Source organism: Salvia splendens, chromosome 2, assembly GCF_004379255.2.
Source record: "Salvia splendens isolate huo1 chromosome 2, SspV2, whole genome shotgun sequence".
Classification (NCBI taxonomy): domain Eukaryota; kingdom Viridiplantae; phylum Streptophyta; class Magnoliopsida; order Lamiales; family Lamiaceae; genus Salvia; species Salvia splendens.
In genome coordinates, this window is record NC_056033.1 from 35,916,787 (window position 1) to 35,926,651 (window position 9,865).

Below are 9,865 nucleotides of genomic sequence, written 5' to 3' on the forward strand. Positions count from 1 at the left end.
ATTGGTTGCTGCCTAAATTAATTCATCTTTTTTTGTTATTAGAGCATCCACAGTGGTGCGGAATTCCCCGCGGGATTCCCAAAAACACCTTCTGCCACATCATAAGGAATTTCCACTGCACTGCCACATCATAAGGAATTTCCACTGCACAGTGGCAGAATTCCCACAATTAAAAAAAATTCATAAATTCATAAATTAGATAATTTCCGGAAGTAAACAATTTGGTGCAAATGAAATGAAGGATGTATATATAGGAACTGAAAAAAAATATTTAATGCATTAAACGGGAATTCCGCGCGGAATTCCGCGAGCGTCAACGCAATCGCGGACGTCCGCATGGAATTTCGCGAAACGCCGCGGAATTGCGAATTCTTTTGCGGAATTCCGTATCCGTGCCTGGGACGCGCAATGGCGGATGTCCGTCATGGAATTCCCGCACGCCGGTGAGAATTCCGCGTGGACCCCACCATCTCTTAGACTACTCCATACTTTTGTGAAGGCCCAATTGTCTCATTTTGTAGGCCCATTAAGCACTTTAGTCGATTCTATAATTCGAATCTGGTGTTTCTCTTCTCTTCAATTGACACATTCCCATTAAATCTCTATACTGCGTAAAAACGACGCCGTCACGCCGTCGGAATATCTTCTTGCCGCCGGTGATCCTCAGCTATTCGTTATCTCTCTCTCGGGTTATTTTTTTTCTCTTCTTTCTCAGAAATTTAAGTTTTTTTTGCTACTGTCGAATTTCATGAGTGCAAGGAATATTCACTTAGTTTCGGCAGTGGTATGATATTTAAAATTATGGTATCAGCTGAATTGGATATTTTGATTTGGGGGAGGATTTCATTTAGAGTTTTGTTGTTTTGGCAACTAAGCTTTGTCTTTAATTAGCATTCAATTGAAGTTTATTTTCATATTCCTAGGTTTATTTCCACGTTGAAGTTTATCTACACCTGCAACTTCAATATGTGGAAGATAATGTGTTCAGTGTAATGATTTTTATGAGATTTTAGTGTAATACTGTTGATTGAATTAAGTTGTACCTGGCTTCAGAATATGTTGGTTTGAGTATTATAATAACTAATTGAATAAAGATGGTAGCTTTGTTTTCGATTTTGCTGATTAAGGCTAGTCCTTTGCTTCGCAGGTTGAAGGATTATGTTCTTTTCGAGGTTTTGTAAGCTAGGAGTTCATGCTATCAGGAACTTGGAAAAATGTATGCTTTTTCTTGACCTTCAGTTTGTGTGATTTTCTCATTGAACTGAAAACCAGTGTACCCTCTTAGGCATGTTTCTTAGTATCCTTGACAGGCAATTCCAAACTCTTTCTCCATCCATTAATTTCTGAAAAATGTGCTTTTAGGAAATGTTGTTGTGTGTCTGAAACACACATAATTTGATTGAAGTTGTTTGCCTGTAGCTGTGAATATCTATATATATGAAGGTCTTGTAGATTTTCCAGTGAGAAGTAAAACTCAAAATTGATGTTACTTACGAATTTGACCTTGAACCTCTTTTGCCTTGATGAGGATCTGTTGATTGTTTTTGTTGTTTTGCAGCTGCTACTCTAACAGTGAGGACTTCATACACCCCCAAGGCTCATAATCAGTATTTAGGTTCATTGGTTCGTACATTTTACCTTTTCCATAAGTTTGAGCTTCACTTTTTGCCACTCTTTGCCACTTTTTTCCACTTATAAGTCAGATGCCTATATATGCATATGATTAGTGACGGCTACAATCAAGTTAACGGACTTATGCATATCTTTGAATTAGTAAAATCTGAAGGTCGTGATGAAATATGCAGCCTCTTAAGTGGAAAGGAACTTGTAGCTTCATGAGGCCTTGCTCTTTTTTCTGTTAAAGGTTTTACTTAAAAGTTAAAACAATAAATTATGTTAAGACCCGCAGCCGCAGGCCTATGATTAGTGACAACTACAATCAAGTTAACGGACTTTATATCTTTGAATTAGTAAATTCTGAAGGTCGTATGAAATATGCAGCCTCTTAAGTGGAAAGGAACTTGTAGCTTCATGAGGCCTTAATCTTTTTTCTCTTAATGGTTTTACTTAAAACAATAAATTATGTTAAGACCCGCAGCCTCAGGCCTAGAATCACGGACAAGGAGTTGCGTTTAAATTGAGCGATGGAAGGAAGGGGTGGTTATAGTTTTGTGGTTAGTGCATATAAGATCATAAAATAAAACAATTTTCTGAAAAGACAGAAAATCATTGTTCACCTCTAGAATATTTAGGATCAAAGTAGAGAGCAAAATTTGTCAAGAATTTTTAAAGAATTAAATACAACAGACTTCAACTGGGAAAACATGACATGTTTCCTTTTCATTTAGCTATCTGGATTTCACTACTTGATCTGTCCATTGACTTCAACTGGGAAAATATGAAATGTTTCCTTTTCATTTAGCTATCTGGATTTCTCTGTTTGATCTGTCCATTCTATTAAACCTAATGCATACTCTCTTTCTATCTATGTTTCAGAGAAACAAATTTTTTTGCAGTACAGCACCTAAAGCAAGCTCAGAGCAGAAAAATGAAGACAAGGAAACGTAAGTCTTACAAACCTAATACTATATCATTCACCGCTTTTTTCATCTCCTTCAAATGGCTAAGCTGAGTCCCGCTGGTTCTCTAATGTGAAAGTCTTATTCTGTTGACAACTTGACATTCTCAATTGGTGCATTTACAAACCTAATACTATATCATTCACCGCTTTTTTCATCTCCTTCAAATGGCTAAACTGAGTCCCTCTGGTTCTCTAATGTGAAAGTCTTATTCTGTTGACATTCTCAATTGGTGCATGATTAGTTGAGCAGCCATGTGATGTTTGAAGGGTGTAATAATTTTAATGTACCCTCATGCTCTTTATTTTGAGTTTACAGAATAAATGTGACATTTTGCGACAAAGATGGAGAAGAGACGCATATAAAGGTCCCAATTGGAATGTCGATGCTAGAAGCTGCACACGAGAATGACATAGAACTTGAAGGTAACCTTTGTAGTATTTGTTTTACAGATAAATCTGATTGTTTAAAAGACACTAGTGATCACTCCCAAGAGATTTAACTTCATTTGTTTTAGCAATCTCATGAGCGAAATCAACTGAACTGTCTATATCATGTGAATTCAATTCATTACAGGTGCATGTGAAGGGTCGCTTGCTTGTTCCACCTGTCATGTAATTGTGATGGTGAGAATATCATCCTACTTTCGTTTTTCTTTATGATCGCCAGTCCTCTTCATCTTCCTAAGTTTCTTGGTGAAATATGATGCCCTGCTGCTCACCCTCCCAATCTCTATTGAAATGGACCTGGAACACTCAGATTAATTGAACTCTATTATTTTATTTTGGCAGGATGTGGACCACTATAACAAACTATCTGAGCCAACCGATGAGGAAAATGACATGTTAGATCTGGCATTTGGGCTGTCAGAAACGTAAGTCTCTTGACTGGCGTCAATCAGTGATATTTGGTCCATTTACCCATTTTAAATCCAATTATTTTTCCCACAGATCTCGTCTAGGTTGTCAAATCATCGCCAAACCCGAACTCGACGGACTTCGTTTAGCCATACCTGCAGCTACACGGAACTTTGCAGTTGATGGATTTAAGCCAAAACCTCATTAGATCATACTCTTGCAGATAGAAGATGAAAATAAGTCCCTTCGGGTAGACTGGCAATTGCTGGTGAACTGTTTCCGAGTGGTTGATGTTTCGCCGCCTTTCTTTATGTTGTATCTCTAGAGAAGGCTAGGCCTCTGAGTAACTAGTGGTGTAATGAGCGTTATGTCACAGTAGACGAGATAATTCATTTTTGAAGGAGAGCACAGTTTCATTTCTTGCGTTCTTAAGTTCGTTGTAATATTATTAAAATTACCTATTTATTGCTCTCAAAAGTTGAGAGATTTGGTACTAACCAAAAATTTGGGGTTCCTGTATCTAAACAAGGTGTCGAGATTTGCGATTGCAATTTCAAGAGTGACTTACCAAGAAGCAGATATCAGACAGCATATAATGATCTATTTCTATATCTGTAACAAATGTATAGGATCTTGAAGAATCAAGAGCTTAAACAAAATTTGAGTTTAAAAACTTATCTAAAGGGCTAAACATATAACAAACGAAGTAAGGAGCTATTCCACTGCCTGCTTCTGCGTCATGCGTCAAAGTATGGCGGTCCAGGAAAAACACGATAAAGAGACAAGTTTTACAACAAATGTGTGTAATAAGCCTATAGAGTGACATTTACATAGTACTACCTCCGTCCCGCATTAGGAGTCGCATTTACTTTTCTGCACTCGTTTTATAAATATGATAATAAATAATTAAAGTGAAGAAATAGTAAAGTAAGAGAGAGAATAATTTAGAGAATACTCTTATTTATGATATTCTCTCACTTACTTTACTATTTTTTCACTTTAACTATTTATTAGTATAATTTTTATAAAATGAATGCAGAAAAGCAAATGTGACTCCTAATGCGGGACGAAGGTAGTATATTTTAAAGGAGATGACAAGGCTTTGGCAGCTTCACCGTCGGTGCAGCCACTCTTGTATTGCAGAACGGAGAGTGTGGTTAGGCACCATATCGGAGTGTGGAAGCTTTAGGTCAGTCATAGGTGATGTCTCATGCCCATTCTCCAGCCATCCCTTCAATGCTTCCGATTCATACGTATACCCATCAGCTGCAACAACAGGATCTTGCATTATTTCCTGCACACAATGGTGGTGAAGTTAGGACAATAAATGCATAGATTTATAGCCAGATGTGGTAGGAAAAAGAAAGGTGGTTGATTTCAAGATTCTTGCCAAAATCTATGATCGATACTGTGTAAAAGCATATGTAAACAGACCTGGAAGATGGGACATATGAAGTATGCCGGAATGTGGCTCTGCTCTTCAGAACCAAAGCGGAGGGAAGCCCCACTGAATCTTTTCATCGGTTCGAGCACCCTCCACACCTCAGAAGCAAGATCTGGTCGACGGCCACGGTTATTGTAGGCGCAACTGAGAGCGAGATGAGCTAACTGTTTTGCTTGCACGAATGGCCAGTTGCCAGCTGTTGGGTCGAGTAGATCTTTCAACTTACCATTATCCAAAGCATATTGGACTTCCCGGGTTATACCCAGTGCAGGTCTTCCTGTTAACAACCGCAATAATATAATTCCAAAGGAATACACGTCGGACTTTGAAGTGAGCTCTCCTGTTGTGAGGAATTCCGGATCCATGTACCCAAGCGTCCCTTTTGGGTCAGTCTTCCAACATCGCGTCGAATGTTCTGATAATTCATCACGAGGGAGATTGCGGCATAATCCAAAATCACTAAGCTTGGATACGAAGTTGGCATCAAGAAGTACATTAGAAGGCTTCAGATCACCATGGACAATACCCTCAGGGTGGAAAGAATGCAAAAAGATTAGCGCAGAGCAGAGCTCTGCCGCTATACGGATTCTAGTTTTCCACGACAATGGCGGCATATTGTTTTTGCAAGCTAGGCGGTCTTCAAGGCTTCCATGGGATTGATACTCATAAACGAGTGCCCAAGCTTCCGGGCAGGCTCCTACCAAGGTGATTATGTTTGGATGCCTCAACTTACTAAGGATATTTACCTGAAACAAGAAGTGTAAAATTATAATAAGTAGTATATTCGTTCACCAAATATTAGTTGAGGAGATATGGGGGTGTCGGGACCCTGGTATGAACGAGCAGCGCACTAACAACTTACCTCCTGTTGAAATTCCAAAGGTCCTTGCGAGCTATCTGGATGTAACATTTTTATAGCCACTTGAGTATGTCGAAGGTTCCCTCGATATATACTTCCATAACCCCCTTCACCAATCTTCAAGGTTTGACTAAAGCGAGCTGTTGCCTCTTCAATTTCGAAGAAAGAGAATTCAGAAAAGAACTGAGATACAGATGAACTTGATGCTTCCTCGGTTTGTCTTTTCCTCAGATCCTCCGCCACCTTGAGGATGTCATCTCTCTGAACCTGTAATTCATCTCTTTCTTTTTTGTACTTTTGCAAAAGTTCAACAGCAGCATACATTTTTTGTTCCAGCTTCTCCACCATCTTATCAGAATCTGTAATTTGACGCTCTAGGGAAAGCTTCTGTTCCTCAGCAACTCTGAGTGCTTCCGTGACCTCACCGAGTTGCCATTTCATATTCTCAGCTTCCTCACTGGCACTTGCAAGTAATTCTTCAATTTCTCTTCTGTGTCTTTGCTCCTCAGCAAGCATTGCGTTAGATTCTTTGGCCTACAATGTAAAGTCAATATGTATTAGCTATCTCTCAAGTCATTCCTGATGAAGGCTTTGCTTAAAAGATTAGCAACCAGAAGTTAGAGCGCCAAAACTAGAACTGCATGAGCATTATTAGTATCGATATTTTATGCAATTCTTTTAAAAAATTTAACAGCTCCAACGAACTGATAGAAAGGTGTGTACTAACAAGTAAAAATAGCACTAACTTTTTAAAAAATAAATGGCTATGAGACAGAACCAGTGCAATTTAAATCTATACAAGTAACACAATACATGTCTGTGTATGAAATTGATCCTTATTATATGAGTAAGAAAATAAGAAAGCCGTGCTAATGACTTACTCGGCGAAAAGCATCAATGGCAGCTTTTTCAGCTTTTTTACGCTTGACTGATTCCTCATAAGCTTCTTTCCGAGAAATTTGTGCTTCCGCTACAAATTGCTCAAGCCTAGTATAAAATTCATCATCCATATTGCTATCCTGTTGAAGATCATCAACTAGTCAGAAAAACATTTAAACAGCTTCTGCTGAGAAGTGTCTGCAAGTTCAACACATTTTGGTTTACATATATCTATAATTAACTTATCGCATAAAACTTTCAGGAATTTTATAGATTTCATGGAAAAGCAATGAATTTTGTGTTCAGATTATTATTGGGGATGTAGAGTTAGTTGCCAATGCTGTATATATAAGACAACTCTTTTATGCTTTAGTAATGTACTTACCCTGGATGCCACTGAGGACTCTTTTATGCTTTAGTAATATACTTACCCTGGATGCCACTGAGGACGAACGATAGTTCTGAGAGCTTGAAAGGTGGTCTGCAGCTGACTTGTCAATTATTTCATCGGATGAACAAGAAGAAAAGCGTGAACCTACTGAAGGAGTTCTCCTTGTTTGGTTGTCCCGGTCAGAGTTACCTTCTTGATTCAAACTGCTACAAGGAGAACCTCTTCCGGGGCTGCTAAAATGCATGCCATTATTTTCAGACGTGAACCTCCTATGACTTATTGCTGATCTTTGAAGCTCCATTCGACCCCTTTCCCCTTCAGCAAGCGAACACGATCTCCAGGTCTGCACAACTTCAGAATTTGGACTTGCTTGATCTGGTGGAGAGTATATGTTAACCCCATCTAATTTACTTTCCCTTGATAAAAATGAATCATAGAACTAGTCAGAATAGAGTGGAAGCGCTACAAGACTAGTCACGGTGTTAAGGAATATTACAGAACAAATCACCACAAGAATGAACTTGATTCTCAACCACAAATGATCATGTTTATGCTCTCTATCTAGTTCAAAAGTTGAACACATGGTTTCAATACTAGGAGGCAGGAATTGCAAGATCCTCAAATAATTCGACGCTAATTCCATACCTAGTATAAATGCGGTTTCCTTTGCATATGAACCAAATTTGGCAGAAAGTAGGTGCTTCCAAGCGCACATGGATTGCTTTCTTTGACTTTGGCTCCTTCATTTTTCTGAAAAGTATACATAATAAATCACGACTCAAAAAATAAAGTCATGATAGAATGTTAAGAAATTATGAAGCCAAGGGAAGATACATCACAAGCTGCCATAATCTTCCAAATGATGAGGCAGACTAGCAAATGGTAAATATTCACTATTCAAATGATTAGGAATGGAATATGCAGACTAGCTGACTAGCAAAAATGATTAGGAAGATACATAAAAAGCTTTCGTCCCCCCAACTCCATTTGGCTAGAAGATTTGCCGTATACTAATAAACTATGCAGAGACATGTACAAGATTGTAAATTATAATCTTAAGGTACATGATCTACATTGTTCAAGAAATTCCTGATTGTTGTATTGTATGGTGAAAATTGTTAAAATCTCTTAATTCTGTCCCACATTGACTTGGTGAAGATTCCATCTAATCTATAAAAGTGTAGACAACCCTCCCTCCTTACGAGGCCTTTTTAAGGGGGTAGTGGCCCATTTCAAATAAAACATTTCGCAATATACCTTGAGTAAGATTTATCAGCTGCTGCTCCCATGACAAGCCATTTTATCTCACGTTCGTGTATGAGCTGAACTATGCCTTTCTCAATAGAGTCCAGTTCTTTGCATAATTTCTCAGCTTTCACCTAAATACACAAAAGAAATCAGAACTAAGCATAAGCATGTGGATGGAATTCTATCCAGATGAATGTCAAACAAAAGACAATTTTAGTAAGTACTAGTAAGAGCACAAAACAGGCTGTGTCATCATAGGCTACATTTGGTGCAACATTGAACATCGCATGCTCAAATCATCAGTTGTCCTTATAGTTATATTTTCAGGTTGCAAAGACATAAAACTGGAATACCTAAATTAGAATTTAGGGAAAGAACAACCTTAAGAAAACAAAATGAACAATTCATACCCCTGATTGCTCACAAATATGGACATACTTGTCAATAATCTTAAGCATCTCTTGTCTCTCATTTTCATGATATGCGTTTACTTGATTTTCTTCCAGCCTACTAATTGCAACCTTAGTACCCACTGCAAACCATTAACAAAGCAACATAAGTCGGCATCTTTATATCTTTCCAAAACAAACAAAACAAATATGTCAGCTAAATGAAATGTACAACCAAAACAATGGCAGGAAGGAAGTAGAATAGGATGATAAGTTCAAACTACAATAAGATCTGTTTGAACGTTAAGAAATCATAACTATCATAATGCTACATATTAAGGACTTACAAATTTATTCATAGAAGAAAAAGCTATAATAAAAACAGGAAGAAAAAAAATTCAACATAGAGATTAACACTGATTTCCCCAGGAGAAAATAAGAACAACCTCAACATTCACATTCACCAAACCACTACAAATTTCACCAACTACATACACAAAAGATAATATACTGATCAATCCAATCAAGAATCCCAAAACAACTAACTCTGAAGCTATCCTGCAACAAACAGCTGATTAACAGAAACCACACGCACAAACACAGAGAGAAGCCCAATCAATCACGTAATCAAGAAAACCAGCTATATGATTCACCAAGAAAAAAGAATTAAGCAACAACTGAATTTGAATACTAACACAATGGTATTTTCTGAGCAGGTTGATGGATGTGAAGAACACAAATCTTCGTCCCTCTAGAATTATGCAAAGCCCACATCAGCGTTGCCTCACTCCCCTTCACATCTTTCCCCAAAGCCACGTACATAGTCTCCTCCCTGTGAGCCGGAGACGGCGCAGTTCTGGGCTCCAATTCCTCCACAATTTCCCGCTCGCGACTCATACTTGCTCTGCTCCTCGAACTAAAACGCGCCAAATTGATCTCCGGGTACCGGATTCTGTTAACGGCCCCCGGAATTTCCACCAGAGCCATCACAAAATCTCAAGTAAGTCCATCCAAAAAGTATGCATTTTACATTGATGATGAAATGCCTGAACAAAAAAGGACTTTCAGTGGGTCGGATTTTAGCTTGCAGAAATGGCGGTTGTATAAAGGGGTTACTTGTCTAGACCAGAATCATTTTACAAAAATGGATAAAATATGAGAAATTTTGTTTATATTTTTAGAAATAAAACTACTTTTTATGGACATTTAATATAACAAA

At 38.1% G+C, this 9,865-nt stretch overlaps 2 protein-coding genes across 4 annotated transcripts; one reads left to right on the top strand and one right to left on the bottom strand.

Moving 5' to 3' along the window:
• Positions 1–533: 533 nt before the first annotated feature.
• On the top strand, positions 534–3,855 carry LOC121792530 (2Fe-2S ferredoxin-like). 2 transcript variants are annotated; one of them, XM_042190511.1, is made up of 8 exons: positions 534–656; positions 1,148–1,216; positions 1,559–1,623; positions 2,497–2,564; positions 2,898–3,004; positions 3,156–3,205; positions 3,371–3,453; positions 3,530–3,855. In XM_042190511.1, exons 2-8 carry the CDS (start codon positions 1,159–1,161, stop codon positions 3,642–3,644), a joined length of 546 nt encoding a protein of 181 aa, XP_042046445.1. In that variant the 5' UTR covers positions 534–656; positions 1,148–1,158; the 3' UTR covers positions 3,645–3,855. The 2 variants fall into 2 exon arrangements, with proteins under 2 accessions (XP_042046445.1, XP_042046444.1); XM_042190510.1 differs by having other exon boundaries at positions 543–689.
• Positions 3,856–4,447: 592 nt separating this feature from the next.
• On the bottom strand, positions 4,448–9,865 carry LOC121792458 (U-box domain-containing protein 33-like). 2 transcript variants are annotated; one of them, XM_042190413.1, is made up of 9 exons: positions 9,342–9,865; positions 8,668–8,789; positions 8,267–8,388; positions 7,655–7,759; positions 7,050–7,425; positions 6,621–6,758; positions 5,743–6,273; positions 4,871–5,626; positions 4,448–4,730 (listed from the first exon to the last, which is right to left on the bottom strand). In XM_042190413.1, the coding sequence occupies exons 1-9, from the start codon at positions 9,631–9,633 to the stop codon at positions 4,548–4,550; spliced, it is 2,625 nt and encodes an 874-aa protein (XP_042046347.1). In that variant the 5' UTR covers positions 9,634–9,865; the 3' UTR covers positions 4,448–4,547. The 2 variants fall into 2 exon arrangements, with proteins under 2 accessions (XP_042046347.1, XP_042046348.1); XM_042190414.1 differs by lacking the exon at positions 9,342–9,865 and having other exon boundaries at positions 4,449–4,730; positions 8,696–8,789.

Excerpts from the sequence above, each read along its gene's own strand:
- LOC121792458 (XM_042190413.1), bottom strand. The coding sequence starts at position 9,633 with ATGGCTCTGGTGGAAATTCCGGGGGCCGTTAACAGAATCCGGTACCCG. Across the intron at positions 6,759-7,049 it reads CGTCCTCAGTGGCATCCAGG|GATAGCAATATGGATGATGA; the intron begins GTAAGTATATTA and ends GATCTTCAACAG. Across the intron at positions 5,627-5,742 it reads CTTTGGAATTTCAACAGGAG|GTAAATATCCTTAGTAAGTT; the intron begins GTAAGTTGTTAG and ends TTCTTGTTTCAG.
- LOC121792530 (XM_042190511.1), top strand. The coding sequence starts at position 1,159 with ATGTTCTTTTCGAGGTTTTGTAAGCTAGGAGTTCATGCTATCAGGAAC. Across the intron at positions 2,565-2,897 it reads AAAAATGAAGACAAGGAAAC|AATAAATGTGACATTTTGCG; the intron begins GTAAGTCTTACA and ends TTGAGTTTACAG. Across the intron at positions 3,454-3,529 it reads GCATTTGGGCTGTCAGAAAC|ATCTCGTCTAGGTTGTCAAA; the intron begins GTAAGTCTCTTG and ends TTTTTCCCACAG.